The sequence below is a fragment of the Colletotrichum acutatum genome (genome assembly GCF_030867785.1).
Source record: "Colletotrichum acutatum strain CBS 112980 chromosome Unknown BDZ83scaffold_61, whole genome shotgun sequence".
NCBI classification, from domain to species: domain Eukaryota; kingdom Fungi; phylum Ascomycota; class Sordariomycetes; order Glomerellales; family Glomerellaceae; genus Colletotrichum; species Colletotrichum acutatum.
Window position 1 is genome coordinate 32,310 of NW_026849055.1, and position 22,360 is coordinate 54,669.

The 22,360-nt window shown below is 54.4% G+C and overlaps 9 protein-coding genes across 9 annotated transcripts; 4 read left to right on the plus strand and 5 right to left on the minus strand.

Annotated features, from left to right (window-relative positions):
* Positions 1-50: 50 nt before the first annotated feature.
* Positions 51-873, minus strand: BDZ83DRAFT_753217 (short-chain dehydrogenase; the record flags this gene model as incomplete). The annotated part of the gene is made up of 2 exons (XM_060514327.1): positions 51-361; positions 426-873. The coding sequence occupies 2 exons, from the start codon at positions 871-873 to the stop codon at positions 51-53; spliced, it is 759 nt and encodes a 252-aa protein (XP_060363762.1).
* Positions 874-2,295: 1,422 nt separating this feature from the next.
* Positions 2,296-4,988, plus strand: BDZ83DRAFT_753218 (uncharacterized protein; the record flags this gene model as incomplete). Its single annotated transcript, XM_060514328.1, has 4 exons — positions 2,296-2,460; positions 2,528-2,619; positions 2,671-4,649; positions 4,726-4,988. The coding sequence occupies 4 exons, from the start codon at positions 2,296-2,298 to the stop codon at positions 4,986-4,988; spliced, it is 2,499 nt and encodes an 832-aa protein (XP_060363763.1).
* Positions 4,989-6,758: 1,770 nt separating this feature from the next.
* BDZ83DRAFT_580189 (uncharacterized protein) lies at positions 6,759-7,486 on the plus strand (the record flags this gene model as incomplete). The annotated part of the gene is made up of 3 exons (XM_060505324.1): positions 6,759-6,810; positions 6,880-7,003; positions 7,087-7,486. The coding sequence occupies 3 exons, from the start codon at positions 6,759-6,761 to the stop codon at positions 7,484-7,486; spliced, it is 576 nt and encodes a 191-aa protein (XP_060363764.1).
* Positions 7,330-8,377, minus strand: BDZ83DRAFT_382494 (uncharacterized protein). Its single transcript, XM_060502716.1, has one exon. The coding sequence runs from the start codon at positions 8,065-8,067 to the stop codon at positions 7,483-7,485; it is 585 nt and encodes a 194-aa protein (XP_060363765.1). The 5' UTR covers positions 8,068-8,377; the 3' UTR covers positions 7,330-7,482.
* A 1,358-nt stretch (positions 8,378-9,735) lies between these two features.
* On the minus strand, positions 9,736-12,942 carry BDZ83DRAFT_625378 (secretory pathway protein Sec39). Its single transcript, XM_060508492.1, has 3 exons — positions 11,232-12,942; positions 11,025-11,181; positions 9,736-10,974 (listed from the first exon to the last, which is right to left on the minus strand). The coding sequence occupies exons 1-3, from the start codon at positions 12,709-12,711 to the stop codon at positions 9,822-9,824; spliced, it is 2,790 nt and encodes a 929-aa protein (XP_060363766.1). The 5' UTR covers positions 12,712-12,942; the 3' UTR covers positions 9,736-9,821.
* Positions 12,943-13,253: 311 nt separating this feature from the next.
* On the plus strand, positions 13,254-13,724 carry BDZ83DRAFT_753221 (NADH:ubiquinone oxidoreductase 11.5kD subunit; the record flags this gene model as incomplete). The annotated part of the gene is made up of 3 exons (XM_060514329.1): positions 13,254-13,281; positions 13,338-13,477; positions 13,578-13,724. 3 exons carry the CDS (start codon positions 13,254-13,256, stop codon positions 13,722-13,724), a joined length of 315 nt encoding a protein of 104 aa, XP_060363767.1.
* A 1,089-nt stretch (positions 13,725-14,813) lies between these two features.
* Positions 14,814-16,164, plus strand: BDZ83DRAFT_720432 (uncharacterized protein; the record flags this gene model as incomplete). The annotated part of the gene is made up of 5 exons (XM_060512271.1): positions 14,814-15,103; positions 15,162-15,231; positions 15,277-15,777; positions 15,805-15,909; positions 15,937-16,164. 5 exons carry the CDS (start codon positions 14,814-14,816, stop codon positions 16,162-16,164), a joined length of 1,194 nt encoding a protein of 397 aa, XP_060363768.1.
* Positions 16,165-17,035: 871 nt separating this feature from the next.
* Positions 17,036-18,242, minus strand: BDZ83DRAFT_580226 (NADH-cytochrome b-5 reductase; the record flags this gene model as incomplete). Its single annotated transcript, XM_060505329.1, has 4 exons — positions 17,036-17,381; positions 17,418-17,848; positions 18,015-18,107; positions 18,174-18,242. The coding sequence occupies 4 exons, from the start codon at positions 18,240-18,242 to the stop codon at positions 17,036-17,038; spliced, it is 939 nt and encodes a 312-aa protein (XP_060363769.1).
* Positions 18,243-18,572: 330 nt separating this feature from the next.
* On the minus strand, positions 18,573-21,748 carry BDZ83DRAFT_382655 (adaptin N terminal region-domain-containing protein). The gene is made up of 5 exons (XM_060502717.1): positions 21,455-21,748; positions 21,269-21,392; positions 21,014-21,202; positions 18,854-20,960; positions 18,573-18,792 (listed from the first exon to the last, which is right to left on the minus strand). The coding sequence occupies exons 1-5, from the start codon at positions 21,696-21,698 to the stop codon at positions 18,706-18,708; spliced, it is 2,751 nt and encodes a 916-aa protein (XP_060363770.1). The 5' UTR covers positions 21,699-21,748; the 3' UTR covers positions 18,573-18,705.
* Positions 21,749-22,360: the final 612 nt, after the last annotated feature.

Here is a 22,360-nt window from a genome sequence, read left to right on the forward strand (position 1 = left end):
AAAACCTCCGACTATTATTGTCTCGCAAGCCTCACCGAGCCGTCAGTAGATCACAACCAGGCTCCATCGACTTGATAGACGCTCCCGCTCACGAAGGAGCTCTCTGGGCCGAGCAGGAAAGCGATGACATTCCCGCACTCATCAGCAGTGCCCTGACGTTGAAAAGACGTTGGCTCGTCAAAGGCGGCGTCGGCGGCGCGATCATGAAATTTCCAAGCCTTCTCCATCAATGGTGTGTAGATGGCGCCGGGAGCAACAGCGTTGACTCGAATCTCGCGGGCGCCGTTCTCGTTGGCTGCCGCTCGAGTGAGCCCTATCACACCGTGCTTACTAGCATCATATGCGCCGTGCTTGGCAAAACCTATCAAGAGCTAGTCAGATGATGGAAGCTTCACACTTGTGAGCAATAGGAAGATGCGGCGTACCCTTGATGCCATGAATCGAGGCCACGTTGACAATGGAACCGCCGTCCGCTATGTTTCTGAGTTCCGCCCTGAGACAGTACATGCAGCCTGTCAAGTTGACAGCAATGATCTTGTGCCACTCGTCATCTTCAAGGTCCGCGACGGCTCGAATGCCATGGTGTTTGCCAATGACGCCGGCTACGTTTGCGGCGCCGTCCAATCGCCCGAATTGCTTTACTATGCCATCTATCCAGGTTTCGACCTCACTCTTCACGGACACATCGACTCTTGTTACCGAGAAGGGTGTCTTTTGCTCCGTGAAGTACGCCTCGGCTTGCTCAAGGGCTTCGGGGTCGATGTCTGCAAGGCACACAGTGGCACCCCGCTTCGCAATGATCTTAGCCGTTGCAAGGCCAATACCGCTGGCCCCTCCAGTGAAGGCGTACACTTTTCCGTCGAGCGATGCCATTTTTTTTTTCAGCAGTACCGTATCGTATATGAGAACTATTGCAGGCGAAGACTATCTGCGGAGTTTGAGAAAATTCACGAGCACACGTCGAGAAATAAGCTCTCAAGTGTAGAGCAGCGCAAGGTGTCCCGCGTTTCCGACGCAGATCCGCGTCCAATCATGTCTTGTCAACCAAGCTAGATCGTCTATGTTCGCATAAAGTTGACCCGGCCCGACGCAGGTGAGAGTTTTGGGCAACACCCCATAACAAGATGAATGACGGCCAGCAGTGGAAGGCCGAGCCTATGAGATGCCCAACGACTAATACCACATCGGGCTAAGAGGAGAATAATCATGAGAGGCGAGCTATTACAATGTAATCACACTTGCTCTCTCGATTTCATGCGGATGCCATCCCCGTGCTTGGTAGCGTAGTGTATACACGTGGTGGCGGTAGAGGGAGGAGGGGGGGGTTGTCGTTTAATGTCATCAACTTTGTTTGCTCAGAAGCTTCCATCCAAACTTCGCCTGACGTCGGAAAACGTGCAAACATAAGATGGTGTTGGAGATTATCTTAACATATACTTCGAGAAGGTTTACGAAAACCAGGTGACAGAGCTGGGAAGGAAGGTGCTACACTACACATGACTACCTGCCTGCACCGAGTGGTGGTAGTTGGTTGATGAATGGGCACAGGTGGTGTACCTATGGATACTCCGTACCTTCTTCAAACCTTCGAAGTTGAGAGCTCTTAACCCCGCACAAAGCAACCCCGCCGTCTCCGCAAAACAGGGGCTCGTGGCGCGGCACTTGACGTTTGATTGGAGCCGGTCGAGTCGCAAACGCAGCGCTCATTGGTTGTCCCCAACTCTGAGCGGATTACGATGGGGCCCGAATAACCTGTGTGCGATGCGCCGATGCAGCCTTGCAAGCACCTGACCCGCTCTCCTGACGTACATTCGGCCCTCTCCTGGAACCGCACTGCTGATCGGGTGCTTTACGTGTGACCCCCAGCGTCACCTTCAGCTACGACCCCAGATTTCTCCAACTGTTCCCGTGTCGGCTTGGAGTTCCTAGACGTAACCCAAGTCCCGGTACCTCTCGTGGTCGGCTGTGAGCCACACAGCTGTCAGCCGGTGCTTGGAGCTACTTGTAAAACAAAGCCGAGGAAGAAGACGATGTCGTTTCTTGCTTGAGTCGTTCTCTTCCTAACCTCTCCTTAACCTGACCTGTTCCCCCTGTGTATCAAAAACCGACGCCATTCTCACTCTTTGCGAAGTTCCCAGCCTGCGTCGCTAGGAGGCGCAACCTTTCCTGCAACCTTTCCTGCATACTTCACTTTGGCACTCCTGTTGCCTTCCTTAATTGCGGCCTCTTCTAGTGCTTGATCCCGCCAAGAATCCGTCTGTTCTCGGAGCTGGTTCTCGGGAAGCTCACTCCATCATGCGTTTATCCTCGCTTCTGGTCGTTGCCGCGACGGCCGGCGCTTCCACATTGACTCCTCCTGTCCTTCCTCTAATTGTCCGCAACCCGTACCTGAGCACCTGGCTCGGCAATGCTCGCGATGCGCCGTGGGAACATTGGCCCTACTTCTGGACCGGCTCCAGCGTAAGCTCTCCTGACTTGCCGTCCTCTCCAGGCGCGCGGTCCAGCTAACCAGACATGATCCCATCAGGTCGGATTCTCGGTGATGGCCTCAGTGCCCGACTCAAGCACCGTTTACCCTTTGCTGGGACGGCCCCAGGATTCCTTGCCCCCATCTTCCAAGTGGGTTTGGCCGCTTCCCATCTCTGTGATTGTAGATTGACATGCCATTAGATACTACAATGTGTCTGTCCCGTCCTACTTGGGCGCAACCTTTGACGCCTCGACGACGAACTTGACCTACTCGATCCCCCCTCCTCCCGGATCTTCCGCGCCAGTCAAGGTTGTGCTCTCCTTCCTCTCGCCCATTACGCCCACCTCGACCTTCCGACAATCGATCCCTGCTGCGTATCTGACTGTCCACGCCGAAGGGTCTTTCGACATCAACATCTACACCGATGTCAATGGCGAATGGGTCAGCGGCAACAGGGACAACAGCATAGTCTGGGAGCTGAGCAAGGCGAAGGCCTCACACAAGCAGAGCGCCGCTGCTCTCAAGACCTGGCAAGTCGGCAGACAGTACCCGCAACTGCTCACCGAGTTCGCCGACCACGCGGAATGGGGTACTCTGCACTTCACCGGCCCGGCCGACGTCTACCACCAGGCCGGTACGTCCGCGAAGCTCCGCCAGCAGTTTGCGACCAAGGGCTCCCTGACCAACGAAGTCGATACATCGTACAGGAAGATCATGGACGAGGAGCCGGTCTTTGCCTTCTCCAAGACCTTCAACCTGAGCAGCAAGACAGGCAGCGAGTCGACCTCTGAGGATAGCGTACTATTCACATTTGCTCTTGTCCAGGACCCCGTCGTCCAGTTCGCCGCTGCAAGAGGACTGACGCAGATGCGCCCGCTGTGGTCCTTTTACTTTGCCACCCCGGCCGAGCTGATTCAATACCACTACGATGATTTCTCGGCGGCTAGCCTGCTGGCAGGGAACTACTCGAATCAGCTCGCCATCGATGCGTTCGCTTCCGGGTCATCAGATTATCAGAACATTGCCGCCCTGTCAGCTCGTCAGGTCCTCGGCGCAACGCAGTTCTCTGGAACCCCCGATGACCCTATCCTCTTCCTCAAGGAGATCTCCTCTAATGGAAACTTCCAGACCGTTGATGTGATCTTCCCCGCGTTCCCATTCTTCCTGTACACGAACCCTCGTTGGCTGGCATACCTGTTGGAGCCTCTGCTGGAGCATCAGCTCAGCGGACAATATCCGAATGATTATAGTATGCATGATTTGGGTGCCCATTTCCCGAATGCGACTGGACACCCCGACGGAAACGATGAATACATGCCTGTCGAGGAGTGTGGGAACATGCTCATCATGGCACTGGCACTTGTAAACGCCTTCAAGTACGACACGCAGCCAGCGTTCCTCCAAACTGTGGATGGACACGCGCACTCCCATGTATCTTTCGAGGCAGAGACCAGCAGTGCTCGGCCATGGGCGCTTTCCATGGACTCCTTCGGCATAGACCATCGTTCTGAGGTTGCTGCTATGAGGGGCTCAAAGGAGGCCGAGAAATGGGCATCCAGATCCTACGAGCTGTGGACAAAGTGGACAGGATATCTCGTTCGCGAATCACTGATTCCGGCCAACCAACTCTGCACGGATGACTTTGCTGGATGGCTTTCGAACCAGACGAACTTGGCTCTCAAGGGTATCATTGGTATCAAGGCGATGGCCGAGATCTCTAACCTTCTTGGCAAGACGGACGATTCAAAGTACTACTCGGACATTGCGGCCGACTACATTGACCAGTGGCAAGGCTTTGGGATCTCCAGGGACGGCACCCATGCCAAGCTGGCGTATACCTGGTACGGTTCCTGGACGACAATCTACAACCTATTTGCAGACTCGCTGCTCTGCTTCCACTTGCCTGAGGAGAAGAAGTCGACCCTCGGCGGACGAGTCACGCAGTGGTTCCAGAAGGCCATTGGCGTCGAGAAGCAATCGACGTTTGTCCCGGACAAGGTGTACAGCATGCAGAGCAACTGGTACCATGCTGTATTGCAACACTACGGGCTCCCGCTCGACAGTCGCCACCTCTACACCAAGAGTGACTGGCAGTTCTTTGCCGCTGCGGTGTCGAGCAAGAAGACTCGGATGGAGATTCTCCAGAGCGTTGCAACATGGGTCAACGAGACCACAACTGGTAAGTCGGGGGCTGAACCCGCCACTTTTTCATACCCTGGGCGGTACATTTTTTACTGACTCTGATGTGACAACAGACCGACCATTCACCGATCTCTACGAAACGGAAGGCACTGGTGGCTGGCCCGGCCCTCACTTCATGGCTAGGCCGGTCGTGGGAGGTCACTTCGCTTTTTTAGCACTGGAGAGAGCTTGCGGGGGCAAGGCCGTCGAGGGGTTGAGCTTCTTGGACGAGCCTGCGTCGTTTGCGGAGGTGAATGTCGGGAAGGCGCTGGAGGCTGAGATGGTGAGCGGAGGTGTGCTGGGCGCAGAGCAACAGGTGATCATGGAGGATCTGTAAGGCGTGGGCTTTCTGGCATGAATGTTATGGATGCCATTTGCCACATGTTAACTTTGCAGCTATCAAGACTGTTCAGTAAGGTGATCATCGTCGTAGTATGCTGATTAGGACTGAGCGCATCTACCCAAAGCCCGAGTATTCGAAATCTTGAAACATGCTCCATCATCGCAGCCTAGATGATAACATTTGCGAATAGACGACGGGCGCTGCATTGCGCCGGTCAGGGAATTGGCTTGTCGTTGTTATTTGATTCAGGATGTTCGAGGGTCTCTAAACCTTCCTTCCCATGGTGTGGCAATGGCAACTGCCCCTTTGTCGACGAAGGATATTGTTCATTGGCGCGTATCCCTGTTTTTAAGACTTTTGACACTGCGTACTCCAATTAGGCGGCAGACCTGCAGTGTAGCGAGGCAGTTTGGTAGAGAGCCCGGGAGACGAGTGTTAACTTCCTCGGCCAAATATAGCTTCTCGATGGGTGGATGAATGAACATACCAGACAATGGGCCCGGAAAATCTGAATGTGATAAAGTAACATGCATGTCAATATCCAATTCAAGAAATGCCCATTGTGCATGGGTTCGGTATTGTCATCGCTCGCGCAGGAAGTCTCATTGGATTGAGGAAAAAAAAAAGGTCCTCGCATTGGCCAACTGGCGACAGGGAGATGTAACAGTACCTTAACCCACGTACTGCAGTCAACTGGCTGTGTCTTTTCCCTTGCTGCTTGTGCTCACCCACGGTCCAGCAAGTGCCTGTCACCGAACACCCACAATTCCTGCCTCAGCACAGGCACTGGCAGGTAGTCAATCTATCAATCAATCAATCAACTCACGGAATCGATTCGCGGATGGTAAAGGTGCGTGCCTTGTAGGTATCCCACCACCCGTCACCACCCACCATCCTGGTGCCCAGCAGTAGGCATTGGGTGTTGTTTCCTTCTGGCCCATTCCTTCGTTCGCCCTGCGTTTTCACCAACACCAAAGACAGGGCCGAACCTTTGAGAGTACCGTTCATAGGTTGCATAAAGTAGGTAGCCTGCTGCAAAAGCTGCATTTTGTCCGCCTTGCTGATGTTCCAGTCTTGAATTCGCCCAGAAAGCTGACCATTCAGGTGCTGCATCAACCCTGCGCCTTCCCCTTCCGTCACAAGCTAGGTAAGGTAGGTACATTCACCGGACCTGGGGTGTACCTGCCGCTGCTGCTGTGAATAGTGGTATTGCGGTCTCAAAGTAGGTACCGTTAGGTAAGACAGGCGATGCTTAGTGCCTTGACTACCTAGCTGCAAAGACAGGCAAGGCAGGCGCGCCCATACACCCGACACACGCACACCACACACCACACACACCTCACCCATTGACCCCGTGGACTGTCTTTCTCTCCCTCTCTACCTCTCTCTGCACCTCGACCACAAACGTCCCTTCCTTCACCTCACTTTCTTCACCTTTCCCTCCCTCCCACAATCGGCATCTCAAAGCCTCGTCGCTTCCTCAATTGATGCCCTTCGTCGTCTAATTGATACATCGACGATTGTAACAAAAAAGAATTTCTATCTTCCTCCAGTCTCTTTTTTTCTTCCACGTACGAGTCCCTTTCCTTATTTCCCCAAGGTTCCCCTTCTCGTTGGGTCCGATCCGCTTCGCATCCTCCCTTCTGACCAATCGCCGCAACAGAAGAGTCTGCGTCACCGGCTTTCGCGTCGTTGGCCAATTCTACCCACAACCAACCTCAAACACTGTCAACGAACAACAACTCGTTCGTTCACTAGATCATTATGGCTTCCACCGCTATGGATTACGAGGCCGCCAACGGCGACCGCTACGATGGTTCGTTTTTTCTCGATACAGACCGCCCCCCCAAGCACAACGAGGCGCTGACAGACAAACGCGACACAGACGAGGCTCCTCGTTACGAGCGCGACAACCGCAGCGCCTCCCCTCGCCCTGCGCGTGATGACGGAGACTCTGGACGTCGTCGCTCTGCTTCGCCCTCTGGCAACGGTGATCGCGACCGCGACCGGTAAGCAAACACAAAATTTTGTTGATTTCCCTTTTAGCTAGACAATGTTGGATTGGCTGACACGTACTGTTTTTCTTCCACAGTGGCGCCAAGGACGAGACTGGCTCCCGAGGTGGCGACCGTGACGATGACGGCGCTATCAACCCTGGCTCCAACCTCTTCGTCACTGGCATTCACCCCCGCTTGACCGAACAGGAGGTCACTCGCATGTTCGAGAAGTACGGTGATGTCGAGAAGTGCCAGATCATGCGCGACCCCCACACCAAGGAGTCCCGTGGCTTTGGCTTCGTCAAGATGGTCACTTCTGACCAGGCCGACGCCGCCAAGGAGGGCCTGCAGGGAGAGCAGATTGAGGGACGAACCCTGAGCATCGAGAAGGCTCGTCGTGCTCGCCCTCGCACTCCCACTCCTGGCAAATACTTCGGCCCCCCCAAGCGTGGTAAGCATTTATTCTGTCAACAAACTTTCAGGAGAATTCACTAATGCGATGTTCGACAGAGGGTGGTGGTGGCGGAGGTGGCCGTGGAGGCCGTTTCAACGACCGCTACGACGACCGTCGCCGTGGAGGTTACGGCGGTGGCGGCTATGGAGGTGGTGGCTACGGAGGTGGCCGCGATGACCCCTACCGCTACCGCGGATACGAGCGCCGTGGAGGCTACGAAGACCGCGGCGGTGGCGGTGGCTACGACCGTGGCTACCGTGAGGATCGTGGCTACGACCGTAGCTACCGTGAGGATCGGGGCGGCGCTGGTGGCTCCGGCGGCTACGAGAGACGCGAGCGTGGTGGTGATGACTCTTACAGCAGCAGTGGTCGTGTCGACCGCTACGGCGGCGGCGGTGGCGGACGTGAGGACCGTGGCGACCGCTATGCTCGCGGTGGCGATGACCGCCGCGGCGGTGGTGCTGCCGGCTACGAGAGACGCGAGCGCGGTGGTGATGACACCTACAGCAGCAGCCGTGACCGTCCTCCCCGCGATGCTCCTGCCGGAGGTGCGGCTTACGCCGACGCCCCCGCCCGCTCCGAGGGTCGTGAGGCCTATGGAGGTTGGAAATCCTAACCCCATTGATTTCGCTGTGGTCTCGATGCTAACGTGTCTAGGCTCTCGCTAATTTCCTTACGCTCTCTTACGGAGTCGTCAATACGCCCGGTTCGATGGCGACTGACGGATCATCCCTTTCCTCTTTCCTAGTTCGATCGATTACGGCGGATATCCCAAAATTTGCGTCTCATGAAGTTCTTGTGCACTACAACTAGTATGGGATGGATCACAAAATGGGAATTTTTCGGCCTGCGTGGTTCACGGCTTCTTAACCTCGGTTTCTCGGTAACAATGGCTGTAGTCGAGTACCAGCTGCCTTTTGTTGGGGTGCTGTTTCTCAACCCGGTCTCTGCAGTCGACGAATGTTTGGCGGTCTCTATGGTAGCTATGGCAAACAATCAACACGGCAAAAAACGGCAGGCATCGACAGGCTTTGGCCAGAGTGACAGTCACTTCCCCCTCGTGGATCAGCACTTTCGTTACACCACATCGTGGGCCTGCGGCGGTCCACGGTTGTTTCTACGCACCACTTTCCACCTTGTACCATTATCTATCGCGTCCCACATCGGGGTCGAGTCGAGTTTGAGACGGCTTCGCAAATCCGACATGGCTCTTTCGAAGCAATTTTCAGCATGATAAGATGTTGACCAGCAATGCAACATGAATGACAACCGCGTCCCTTAATACAACTAAAACGTAACTGTGCCGCCTGAACGCCACTATACAAATTCAACCCTCACATCGTAAATGAAACGCCTCTTTTCCCGCCATCCACACCCTCTATTGTTCATTTCATCGTCATGCCAGCACAAATCAGTGGCACGGGATTCAACGAAGTCGTGGCCCTTGCTTCGCCGCGTCATTCTGATCACCCACCTCCAGCGCTTCTTGGCCGTGTTTAGAGCGTCACAGGATCTACGTGATACACAAAGCACAAAATTTGTTTCAAAGGTATCTCCCCCCAAATGCACTGAACCAAACTGACCCTTTAGCAAAGACATCGCTTTTATAGTGAATGGTCTTTCCGCTTGGAATGTGGATGCCTGACATAGCCTTGGCGTCCATCTCCGACCTTTGCTTCGCCACTCACTCTACTTCCTTTTTCTTCGCCAGCTTTTCCGACTTTACGCGGGCGAGCCTAAGTTCCAACGCTCAGTGCAGCCGACCTGTCAGGCCTACCCCATCTAGTTGTCTGCTGTTCTGCTGTCTCAGTCACGGCGCGGGATTTGCCTTTCGCGTGTTGGTTTGAAAATATTTCCTACCGTTCCCACACGGCTTCTTGCAGTGCTTTCCCTACTACGGCAAAGAAGTCGCTCAAAGGCATCGTAGCTCAACTCTTGGTGAGGCCTGCTGTATTTGACAGCCTATGGCCAACAGAGACCAGAGGCATGTGCCATTTGCGTCAAAATAGCGTTCAATGTCGGACGAAAGAGGCACAAGCATAGTTTGCTCGGACCAGGCCAATCGTTTGCAGCTCATCATCTCTTCATCAATCTGTCACGGCCTCATAGGTTGGCCAACCTTCCATGCTCTACCCTTTTTCCCTTTGGGCCCTTTGGGAAGAAATATTACTCCACAATTTGTACCCAAATGATAATTAACAGCACGAACCACAAATGCAGTATCATAGCTTAGTACACAATATTCACACGAAATCATTGAGAAGATCATGACAGTCCATCGCATTGCATCATTTGTCTGAAAATTTGGGAATCATTCATCATTTAGTCGTGACTACTTCTGCCAGTATATATGATCCTCAACTTGGGAACTTGACCTCAGTCGTTTCTTGGTGCCTGTGACTGATTAGGTGCAGGCGCAGGCGCACCAATAAGCCAACCAACGCCCGACGTCAATGTGCCCATCGCCGCCTCGCGTAACTGATCGCGCTTCCTCGCCCTGGGGTGGTCATCATGCCCATCCCATTCGCCGTCAGGCGCCGTGCCTGATGGACCCGGCGCAGGAGCCGCAGCGGCGGCAGCAGCGGCGCCACCACCGGCAGACTGCTGTAGCGTCGAGAGCGCCGTAAAGTTGCGCGTCGCCGCGCGAGCTGTTGCGCGCGAGAGATCGAACAGCGACATGGGGGCGTCATCTCCGGCCTTGCTCGCAAACGCGGCCGAGGAGCGGGCCTGCCGTTCGCCTGACGACCGGTGAGATCGCACCGCCGCGGGGGCTGCGTCAAAGCCGCCAGGCATACTAGAGTGCTCGGCAGCGCCCAGGTCCTCTTCGCGCGCAGCGTCCTCTTTGATAGCCGAGTCGAGCTGCTCCTCGCAGCGGCGGAATGTTTTGAGAATTTCCTGTAGCTGCGAGGGAGGCGCGATCCTCAGGGCCGTCGCGAGGCAGTCGATGCGCTGTTCTAGGTGCCTGATGTCGGGATTCCCGCTGGCGTTGCCCAGGTGTGTCGGGCGTACTGTTCGGGCACTCCTGATGTACTGCCCGGCCTGCAGAGCAGCCCTCCAGGACCAATCATCGTCGATCTTTACCTTGGAGCCTGTTGATGCATCCACCCCGCCACTGAGCCGGTTGACGATGTATGAGTATGCCGTCTCAAAGTCATCTTCTTTCAAGGCTGCTTCGATACACATGGCTGTGATGCGTTGTGTCGCAGCACCAATTTGCTGCCCATTCTCTTCGGCTTGAGCTGTAGCTGCGGCGACCTTGTTGTTGCGGTCCACGAGTCCGGCGCGAACCATGTTGGTGCCTACGTCCAAGAGGTCGTGGATGCGAGTGTAGCTCTTCGAGTTCTGCTCTAGAACCTTGCCGATGATGGATACAGGATCTGAGTGGACACGCAAGACGATGGGACTGAATGGTTCGCCTTGCCTCAGGACCAGCCGGTATTCGCTGAGGGCATGTGTTGCTTTCAGCAAAGAGTCGATACGGCGCCGCTCAGGGAGGGACTTATGTATTATCTGAGGGAAGGCATTGATACTGGGGAATCATTAGCGAGAGTCCGTCGTAATATGGGTTTTCCTACGTACATCTCGTCACACTTCTTGAGCCCGCCCCTCGCGCGACTCGGGTTTGACGCATTGTCGTACGCATTGAGCGCAGCAGCGACGATGGTCTCCTGCACTATTTGTGGCGACAGCGGCTTGTCGGTGGCGTCCTCGTATAAGGATCTTGCGAGCGGATACCCTGGCCATGGTTAGCAAAGCAGAGTGATGGGTTGTGTATGGTACACATACGGGCACTGGACAGGAGTGCCCTCAAAATCTCGGTCTCGATGACTTCCGGCTTGACTTTAGCGAATATTCCCACCACCTTGCCCTCTGGCGTGGGTGCAATGCCCCAGTTTCGGAGCCACAGAACTTCCTTCCGTGCCTTGACCCAATACGTTTCGTCGTTCTTGGGAGCCTTCTCGGCTAATGTATGTATCAGCTGAATCACCTCGGCCTTCTGGTCTCGTTCATCTTGAATGAACGCCAAGTCTCCGGCTCTCTTGATAGTGCAGGGTAGTCCAGATTGCGTCAGTATGAATGCGCTGAGGATCAGGCCATGGAGAAGGTGTGTAGACTTTCTCGACGGCTTGGTGAGAGGGTTCGAATCCTTGAGCAGATCGTCTCGCATAAAGGCAGTGTTCTTGTGGTTCAAGATCCCATCGCCTTCCAGATACGCAACAGCAGATAATGTATCTGCGCCCTCACGAAGTGACATCATATCATCATGGCCCAGCAGGTCCATGACCTTCCTCAACATTTGGTGGGCTCCTTCGAGCGCTTCTATGCTGGCCTCCGGTACCAGGTAAGCGCACGCCATGATTGCTCGTGCATAGCGGCGATCGAGATGCTGTTGTTGCTGCTCGCTGAGCCATACAACATCGTGCTCTCCCAGATCTACGTCTACAGCACCTCCCCATTGCTCAACGGCAGCAACAGCCACTCTCCAGGAGCTCGAGCTCTTGGAAAGAAGCCATTCAAGGAAACGTTCCCATCCCGCACTGTAGACTCCCTCGTCAGTCGATTCCGTCTCGTCTAAGCGTTTCCACCGGGCGTCGTCATGCAACCAAGGCACAAGCATGCCTCTGAGATCTCTCCCGATCAAAGTATAATCCTCCGGCTGCGCGCCCGTCTGAGACAAAAGAGCATCAACGGCGGCACCATCTGGGAGACTCTGGAACTCGGCCAACGTGTAGGGCACGCTTTCCGTCGGGTAGTATTCGTAATTCCTCCTTAGCAGTGGCAACAAGGTTGAGACCATCCAGACCCGGATACCTGGAGCATATTGTATAAAAGGGCCGAGTAATTCGGGAAGCTGGTTGAGCAGGCCAGCCTCTTCGTCGACACGGTGGGCTCGGTGGAGAAGGAATAAAGCCAATGGATCGTCGTCGGTTTCAACAGTAATATCCTTCCTGGCTAGCGGCAGCAAGTGGAGTTTGCGAACCTTTTTCGCAGCATCTTCGTCCGACAAGTTCTCGACGATGGAGTAGTCGATGTTCTCAGCTTCGCGGTCGATGAATTCGCCAGTCGAAAGCTCCTCTAAAAAGGAAAGATAATTGCTAGAACTGACTGTCTCGGGAAGATAGGTCAAGAGAACGCGCAGGACGAGATCCTTGCGCAGGACGGTGGCATGTCGAGAGGCGAGAAAGGCCAGGCTTTCAATATCGGCGTGAATGGCTAAGTGGACAGCCAAAAGCACAAGCTTCGGCGGGGACAGGACGAGGCTCATTCTGCGAGGATTTGAGGCATGTCCAGTCTATAGTGTCGTCGGGAACTTTCACTGTGAGCTGACCACGAAGCGCTGGACTCAGTTGGTCAGAGAAGCTATCGCGAACCGATGTCGGTAAATCGGGGCGTTGAACAAGTCGACAGGTGCAAGCGCAAGTGCAAGTGGGCACAGGCACGGGCATCAAGGTCCAACTCCCCGAAGCGTGTTCAGTCGGGGACTTGGGGTGCATACACTTAGCTTTCGTCATAAGGTAAAGGTACCTTACCTCAGGTGCTGAGTGGAGTTAGTGCCAGGTGCTCCGATTGGCAAGCGGGTCGATTCAGAGAGGAATAGACGCGCGCTAGCCCCGAGAACTCGCGGTCCCGGCGGAAGTGCTATTGGAATCAGGTACCTCCTGATAGGACAATATTTGCCAGACAGCCGCGGACTCTTCCATTGGCACAACCACCTTCCAGACTTTCGACTTCGCGATTGCGTCTCCACGACAGTACCCGACGACTTGAAGCTTCAACAACCCACCAATCGGCGCTTGTATATCCACAATGGCCTCTGGATACGGACTTCACGGAGGTAATTACCCATTCCCGTTGCCATTGATGCCATACTGATCCTGTGACGCTGGCTAGGCCCATCGCGGTGCTTCCCCTACTGGCAGGAGCTTCTCGGCTGCTACGTCGTCAACACCAACGGCGAGGACCACTCGGAGAAGAAGAAGTGCGGATTGGCTCTGGAGGACTACTACGAGTGCTTGCACCACAAGAAGGAGGTCTGTCAGGCCCCTCGGCCCCTCAATCCCTTGAACCCTCAACCCCGGCAATCCCACCAGTGGAGGATCGATCACTAACCAGTGGCACAAACACATGCAGGCTGCGAGAACGAGGGCGCTCCAGGCTGCCTACCGAAAGGCCGAGTCGGCCAGTGCACGAGACAACGCACCGAGCGCGGGGCAAATACGCAACCTGGGACTACTCGGCAAGGAAGAGGACACGAAGGTTGTAACGGGGTCGAGTTGAGCGAGATAAAGCTGAAGCCGGGCTCGAGAGGGGCGAAACAATATGTACATGGCGCGAACCGAACAGGTAGCTTCTGAAAGCACCAAATGATCAACACCAGTTTTCTTTTCAGTGCATGGAGACGGATTACTTGCGTGCTGTACGGTGATCTAGGGGGTACCAGCTCCAACTGAGACGAGGCACATCTTCTGCATCAGAAGATTGAGATGCGTTAAGGAGTCACCCAGCATATGGATGGTTGTGGTGGCGGTGTTGATGTACTGTTACTAATCTCAAGTCAGTGGGGCTTCCCATACGCCATCTGAGAAGACTGTGGAGGTAAACGAAGGGGAAGCAAGTGCCAACGTCCCTAAGGCCAGGTACCTTAGTGAGCTGAGCCTCATTGGCGAAATTCGAGAGTAATGGCGGCAGGAGCAAGGTAGTCATGTATACGTGCCAAGGGAAGGTGCAGTCTGCAATTCACCAGAAGCCGCACCTGCCCCAAAGAAAGACCGAAGCAGACGACGGTTGACACTCAGTACAGAATTTCGATACGCTTCACTCCTACCTCGCCGTCCATTATATTCCCAAAACACCAACCAGGTTAGATTCCTGCTTTCTCCACATCCCCTCGACTATCCTCACAGCTGCCAGTCATCACCGTTCCCTTCCTTCACTTGAAGTGTTTTTGTGCAAGCCTCACGGGTTCCATGGGAGACCTCGTCGAACTCGTTCGCCCGGGAATCACCAGTCGCCAGCCACACAGACACAATGCCTAGCTTCAGGGGCATCGACGTCTCAATCGTGCCCGGTCCCAACATTGAGGGGTTGCCCGAGCTCCCTCACCCCGAGTCCTCCTCTGTCCGACTTCGGGGTCCTCATACAGCAAGCCCGATGTCGTCCACAGCTTCCAGCTTCACTTCGACGCCGGAGAAGTGTAGACCGACAACATCCGTCTACATTCCCTCGTCCCCAGGTTTGTCACTGGCCTTGCTTGCTTCCTCTGCACATTACAGAATTGATGTAGGCAACACAGGATCTCAATTCCACTTGAGATACTCAATCAATAAGCCTCCTACGGATAGCAAATTCCTGTACTTCAGAATGACCATGAATGGCCGTCAGGTAGTCTCTTGGGGTACCAAGTCGCAAGCCACCCAGAGCCAGATCGTCAGTCATGCTCTGTACGAGCCCGACACCAAGTGGCATTATCGAGAGTGTGGCGTCACTTATAAGCGTGAAGGCGTTGAGAAACGTTTCTTTCACTTCATACCGCGCTCGGAAACCTCCGCTGCCATGGATGGCGGCCTTATCGACCTTCAAATTTTCCGATCCTACGCGCGAAGGAGTAGGGCGCCTCAACTTGAACACTTTCGCGGTCAAGATCAGTATGGCATCACGTAAGAACTCTTCTCATCCTCCACCTAAACACTTTGACTAAGTTTATCCATGACATAGATCACCAACCGGCGGCCTCGTGGAGTCACCTCAAGATCTCACATTCTACGACTGGGTTCTCGTCGACCCTGTTGACTCTCCGTTCGCCACATTCCGCTTCTTCTATCGCACTTAGGAAAACTTGAAGGCGCTAAATCTGGTCTCAGAGGCGCATTATGAGGAACTGATGGCCTCAAATGCACAGAGTGGACAGCTGCCCAACAGACCAAAGACACCAAATCACAACGAGACTGAAAACTTTACTCGAACCCGTCCGAGACCACTTGGCCTCGAATCTCTTGATGGGCTAGTCTTTCAGGACAGTAACACAAATCGGAACAGTATGAGAGAGAGGCAGAACTCGGCTGCCGAGATAGACATCTACCTTGAAACACCACCCAAGCTCGCTCCTCCGGCCCTGAATCCAACTAGGATGCCCCAACCCAGCAAGCTGGCACGAGAGAATCGAAAGGTGTCAGACCCTTTTCGACCTCTGCTAATGCTTCCTGATTTCGAGCCTTCCATCTGCAGGCAGTCATTAGAATCAACGAGGGCACCTTCAGTCACGCCATCGCTCTTACCGTACATTGACGAGTCAAGTGGTGGTGACGAGTTCGAACTTGGGGTTGCCAGACAGGTAATGCTGCCTTCTCTATCTCAAGAGCTCCCTAAGACGAATGCTCGCCGTCCTCTCCCATCTCCTCCCCGAGCACTTCCAGCGTCTTCATCCGACTACGACATGACGCCTCCTTCTACGGGTGGCTCGGAGGTACTCAATAGGGTTGGGAGGCAAGAGTATATTGCCGCAGCGCGTTCGAACGTCATGAGGCTGAGAGGTTCATCAATCGGTAGTCTGAACTTCTCGGGGCATTCTGGACGCGATCCCCGGGGCGTCGGTTCTGACCCTGGCATGACGTCAACCGTCGTTAACTCTGACAACATGAGCCTCTCGGAAGGTGAATGGCTCAAGCGGACTCCATCGCCTTTGCGTCGCAGACATGGCAGATTGAATCTCAACAAGTAGAGTGTCTGAGAGAGGGACGAAGGCCAATGAGGCTCCCGGGCTCAAGAAGATGGTTTCGGGTTATCTGAAGGACTTTTTTGATCGTATGAGCGAGTTTGCTGGAAGAAACGGAGCACTTCAGTGATTATTTCACTGATCATGTACAGAAGTACTGGAAGCTACTGGTCAAACAAAACAGGAGACTCGCGTAAATAGTTTCAGCAGATGAAAATGCAAAGCTTTGCTGAACGAGGAGAGAAAATTGGAAATGATCAATCATCAGTATACTCGAGAAGGCAAGTTACTACTCAGAGGCAAGCTCTGAGGATCGCTGTAATAGTGATGTTGCCTATGTTTATAGAGTTCAGCGGCTTCATCACGCTGTCTAAAGGATGGTTATAAATATATACATATATTGCACAGTCTTGCCCTAGCTACAGTCCATCTGCCTCAAAGTACACCTTCCGAAATACGTAGCCACCAACGCATAAGTGTGTAGATAGGGTTAATTGGGTTGTATATCCGTAGAATCTTGCTCCTGGGTTTGGTAGATCTTGGCGAGACTGGCCGAGTTGGAGGCTCTTGCGACGACATTACTGGTTCAAGTTAACGAATTTGGCTCTAAGCCCCCTACAAGAATTACAAGCTCGTTCAGAAACTGCAGACAACCGTTAGCGTCACTTCTCCCTCTGTTTATGTATGACTCCAGGATCCTCAATGATCAGCTTATTTGCACTGGTGATTTCTTGCTCATTCACAACATTCGTGCTAGAGTTTCCGATTTTACACACCACAAGTAGAGCCTGAACACTCCTCAGAGCTATGTCTGATCATTCAGGCCCGAGGAGCGAATCGATCTCGTAAGGTGTAGACAACCCCCGAGGGCTCTACATCACCACCACTTCTCGCACAGAACCCGCTCAGGCCTTAGATTTAATCCGCTCTTCGACGTGAGACTCTCGACCAACTCATCAGTCATGGACGGGATCCCGCAGACATACACGAGCACATCACCGCGTTCCGCTTCGGGCCCCAGGGCTTCCGCCACGTCCTCCAGGCCCATACGGCGCCTTTTGAACGGGACGTCCATCTCGTTACAATGTAGAACTGACTCATCGGACGCGGTGCCGGGACCGAGGCCGGTTAGGAACAACCTCATCTGACCGCGGACCTTTTCCCGGCCGAAAATAGCAGCCAGCCGCTCCATGAAGAGGATCTCTTCGGAATCGAGGAGGCTTCTCTCGCCCTCGCCCTCTTCTAGCGGCGACGATGACGACGGCGCCTTTGTCGAGTACATGAACTGCACGTCGTACGGGCAGCTGCTCTCCCCTTCAACCCCTTCAGCCAGGTGGCTCACGATGCTCATCAGTGGATTTACGCCGACGCCGCCCGCGATGAAGGCGATTCGCCGCAGGGAGGCCAAGTCGGTGATCCCGGGGGCCGGCCAGACAAAAGACCCGCCGATGCGGACCTGGATCTCTGGTTTCCTCTCTCCTCGGGAGGGGCCCTCGTTCTCATTCTCGTCGTCGTCGACGGGTTGGCCCCAGAGCCAAGCGGCGGCCGGATTCGTCGGCGACTTTTGTACCGCAAGCTCGAGGTACGCAGATCTCGGCCGGACGGCCTTGGACGGCGGGCTGGTGAGGGTGAAGCCGCCTGCCTTGGGCACGCCGGGGACGTAGGTGTCGAGCCATTGGCCTGGGAGGAACTATTTTCCCGTAACGAGTGAGTCATATCTGATCAAGAAGCTGGCAATGTGAGGCCAGGTCACCCGGGAGCCATGGCCAGAGGAGGGGAAAGTTTCGCGGCATGTAAGTCGCGTTTGTAAACCTCATCCACAACAAACGGCAAGCAAATGTGGATGCCGAACGTACCTCAATCCTCGACCCCTCTTTTACCCCAAGCCGAAAGAGACGGATGTTTTCGTTTACGGCATTGACTCTGACAAGTGTGACGCTGTGCAATGTCTGTCTTTTTTCATGAGTACATATGTATTGCTACAATATAACAGCTTGGGGTGGGCGGCTTCCTACAGAATCCCGGGGTTGAGCCGCCGTGCGCTCGATATGTGACGTTGACGTTTCACCCGGCTCCTTGCCCATATTTTGGAAATTAGAGGTGTAAGCGCGAATTTGAGGAGGGCGGACGAGTAAACGACTGAATCTGATGGCGAGGGAGCTTGTACGCGGTTGATACATCTGTTTTTTTGGATTGCTGTTGGCTCCGCTATCAGAGGTAGGTTGACGGATTGGATGCTTGCACCGAGGTCGGAGAGCTCGGTGAAGTGTGCACATGTCATTGTCCCGCACTTGGCCAAGAACTACAACGCAACGACAACCACGCATAGGTAGAAATTACTACGTCGACACCAGAGCTACATGGGTCATCACGGATTGAATCCTGCAAGAACCAAATGGTTTCAACGACGGTGTGCTTTTAATTGCGCCCAATCTTTCATCCTCGCAGATCTTTCTATTTTTCAAATACGCTTGCCTTGTTATCGTAAGTGTACAAGCCCAAGCAATGTTCAAGTCCACGCCACCGCCCGAAGAGACATGTGCCAAATCAGGACGGCTCGGTCCAGTTCACCTGGTCCATCACTTCTCCGGCAGACGAATGCCCGTACCCGATCCTCAGACGTAATCGTAGTGGCTGCGAGAAAGTTAGCAATGTGACGAAAAAGTACAAGATCAAAGAAGGGGGAGAAACGTACTCCCTTGGCTCCAGACACAATCATTCTCTGGGTGGCTTCAGCACCAGGGCCGACATCCGTGCTCGAAATGGCCATGAGCTGCAGCTTCTGCGTCTTGGGAACAGCTGCTTGCAATCCCACGTTCGACAAAGGACCAGGGCCTGAGTTTCTGAAGCGACCGATAACCTGGACAAGGCCCTCTGCATTGCGCTGGATCTGGAAGCTGACGTTGAGACCGTTGTTGTCGTAGACAGGAAGGCCTGCGGGTGCCTGCGGTGCGGCCTGCGCCTGGGGCGGAGGGGTTGACACGGCGGACATGGACGACATCAGGTCCATGTTCGAGCCACCCATGACTGGTGCAGGGGAGCCCACTGGCTGGGCAGGACCTTGGGAGAAGAGGTCCATAATAGAGGCTGCCTGGGATTGTTGCGGGCCAGGCGAGGTCGATGTAGGGGGCGATGAGGTACCTCCCAGAATGTCGGCGAGAAGGTCAGTGTTGGAGGCGCCACCGGCGGCAGGTGTTGTTGTCGGAGGGGTGTCCATAAGATCGAATAGGAGATCCTGTTCGGTCGGCTTGACGACCCTCGATTTCCTGTTGGCGGCCTTGGCCTTCTTTGTGGTGGTTGCCGCGCCCAGTACGCGAGATTCCTCCTTGATTTGAGGAGGCGGCATCTTCTCAAGGACACCAGAGCGAATCTGGTCGTACGAGAACAGGTTGGTGTACTCAACAGCTCTTTGTTGAACCTCGACATCCAGACTTGTCTGGTGGACTTCAAGCAACCGGCGAATGCGATCGAGTTGCGCGGGATCCGACAATCTCGTCGTTAGCTTCACGAGAGCCGTAACGATGTACTCGGTTGAAACTTGGGTCGCATGGTTGCTGTTGAGGATGGTTGTGAACAAGTCGATGAGTTCGTGCTGCTTAACCTCCCGAACCAATTCTTCCTCTTCATATTGCCCACCTCTCAACAAGGCGTCACCGTACTCGCCGATACACCACGCTCCGGCTTGTGTCAGACTCTCCTGCGTAATATCCTTCTTCAAGTTAATGTAAAGCTTCTGAACGGCATAGGTCTGCAGTTCAGGGGTAGTAGCCACCAGTCGGATAAATGATGACATGATGGGCTCCTTAACATAATTGCCGGCGAGCGTCAACACTCGCAACATTGTGTCGACGTGCCAACGCTTGTTCGGTGCAAATTTGTCGGCAGCAATGCCTATTTGACTGGTCATAGTGGGCTTGAACTCATTGTCGGCGACCTCCAAGAATGCAAGCAATTCCCGAATGAGAACCCGCACGTTGCTCTCGTTGATAAGTGTAAAACTGAGTTCGAGCGCTCGTCTCCTGATGCTGATATCCGGGTCTCTTAAGCACTCCAAAATGGTGTTGCGGTGTCTCTGGACAGCGTTTGGCTCGATGGCGACCACCTTAATAAGAGTGTTGAGCGCAACATAGCGGATGTTGTTGTCGCGGTTGGACAGGAACTTGCCCAGAATGTTAACACCGAGTACGCGAAGACCAGAATCCGCCTCAATATCGAGGATCGTGAGGACGGCCTCATACAAGATTGAGTTTCCGACGTTCTTGGAAGAGTCTGTGTTCGTCGCAACCTGTGCTAGAATATCGTTGATCTGCTCACTGACATGTGCGTCGCCCGTAGCCAAGGCCCTCAGGAAGCGGAGGATCTTGACTTGCACGAACGGATCGCTGATACCTGTGACGTCATGCTCGGGGGCATACCCAGAGGTTGCGAGAGCCTTCAGTGTCTTGACCAGGTTCGGTACAAAGATCTTGAACTTCTCGACAATGTCCTCATCGCCGTCCGCATCTTCCTCTTCGTCGGCCTCACAGAAGCTGGTCGCCAGGGTCAGGCCGCACAGCTGGACGCCGTGGTTTCGGTCGGCCAATAGGTTGCTGACCTTGTCGACAAAGTGCTCTTTCAAGTCTGGGACCTTGCGACATATTCGCATGGCACAGAGGGCCGCCTTCCTTCGAATATACGGGTTCGATGTGTTGACGCAGGCCTCGACTTGCTGGAACAGGTCTCGCGACATCTCAATGGAGGCGATATTACCCAGGGTACAAAGGGCCAGACCGACGACATACTGGTTCGAGTGGGCGAGATCGCTATTCCATATCAGCTATGGTGTCAATGGCCAAAGTGCGATGTCGGTCCTTACTTCTGCAGCGAGTTTGTCACGAGCGTCAAGACCTCCTGGTTTTCGTCAAGCAGCAAACTAGTAGCGAGGTGGCCGAGTCGCTTGTCGGCAAATCGTGGAGAGGCCAGCAGCTTCAGACATTCAATCTGACCAAAATGTGTTCTCTCGCCGAGGGTGAAGAGGTATAGGAGCTTGGCGACATTGTTCCGCCTAGTGATTAAACGTCAGCCCCGACCCGTAGTGGGATTCTTCTTGGGGTCACAATCCATTGCGCACCTCACGCTGTGGTCGCCGCTCTCTTCTCTGAAGCTTGCTCGGATGGAGGCGCTCTCTTTCTGAATAACGGCTCGTTCGTCGGCGATGGTCTTGGCGGCGCGAACGTTGCGGATGAATTGCTTCACTGGAGTGTCACCTAGGTCAGCTCCAGGCCACGGTCACAGGTACAGAGGGGCTTCATCATACAAGAACTCATGTTGGGCAACCGGGGGGATGGGCCCGCGGAGGGCCTTGAACAGGCAGCTGGGACCTGGAGGAGAGGATTGCACGGAGGGGGTTGCAAGCTCGTCGAGAGCTCTCGAAAGGGCGAGTCGCGATTGTCGAGGAGGTCTTTGGAGGGTCGTGTTCCGGTAGACTTGCTAAGGACCGACGAATAGACCAGATAGACGGGGCCAAGGATGTCAGGCCCGGCGGGTTGAGCGACATGCATCCGTGGCCTGGCATTGGAGGTGCACCGTGCAGCGCCGTCACAGGTGTGGGGCCGCCGTGTGGACTTGGCCCTACATTTCAGGCGCAAACTAATTATCTGGTACTTCCCTTCAAAGGCCATCGACCTTTAATAGGGGGCTTTAGGGGTCCTTCAGCGAGTCGTGTAGTACAGCCTGTGCATAATGTAGTAAGGTATGGAAGGAAGGTAGCTGGCATCCATGTCCTAATGGAAGGTATTTGGTTTTACGCCTAGGCTTACTTCACCACCTAGATAACGCCTCACGTTCTTGACTCTTGTAGGACCTGAAGAGCTCCCGACCGGGTCTTTCTCATGCTGCATCCAATTCACATTTTGCTTGGCCGAAAAGCGTAGGACTGACTTGAAATCCGAATGTCGGTTTTCTCGAAGCAGGGACTTCCATTGACAAGGCACCGTGCAGCTTGTTGTCAACCTCACGTGCATGATACCGACATAATCCAGACCAACCAAGCAGCCTGATAGTTACGAGAACCGGTTGCAGTCCTAGGGTTGCTTCAATAACTGGTACACATACTTGAACTATTTAGAGGGGCGGATCGGGGCGGTGCCTGCAGCCCTGCCAAGCTAGATTGCTCTGGCGGCCTAGCTCTCTGGGCCAGATTATTCCAGGCCATGGATTAATG

What these genes read in the sequence shown, in the direction of transcription:
- BDZ83DRAFT_382655 (XM_060502717.1), bottom strand. Translation starts at nt 21,698, where the DNA reads ATGCATGTCGCTCAACCCGCCGGGCCTGACATCCTTGGCCCCGTCTAT. An exon ending in GTTGCCCAACATGAGTTCTT is followed by an intron (nt 21,393 to 21,454) that starts GTATGATGAAGC and finishes GTGACACTCCAG; the next exon opens with TGAAGCAATTCATCCGCAAC. An exon ending in GTGACAAACTCGCTGCAGAA is followed by an intron (nt 20,961 to 21,013) that starts GTAAGGACCGAC and finishes GATATGGAATAG; the next exon opens with CGATCTCGCCCACTCGAACC.
- BDZ83DRAFT_382494 (XM_060502716.1), bottom strand. Translation starts at nt 8,067, where the DNA reads ATGGGGTTAGGATTTCCAACCTCCATAGGCCTCACGACCCTCGGAGCG.
- BDZ83DRAFT_625378 (XM_060508492.1), bottom strand. Translation starts at nt 12,711, where the DNA reads ATGAGCCTCGTCCTGTCCCCGCCGAAGCTTGTGCTTTTGGCTGTCCAC. An exon ending in GGCACTCCTGTCCAGTGCCC is followed by an intron (nt 11,182 to 11,231) that starts GTATGTGTACCA and finishes AACCATGGCCAG; the next exon opens with GGTATCCGCTCGCAAGATCC. An exon ending in CTCAAGAAGTGTGACGAGAT is followed by an intron (nt 10,975 to 11,024) that starts GTACGTAGGAAA and finishes ATGATTCCCCAG; the next exon opens with TATCAATGCCTTCCCTCAGA.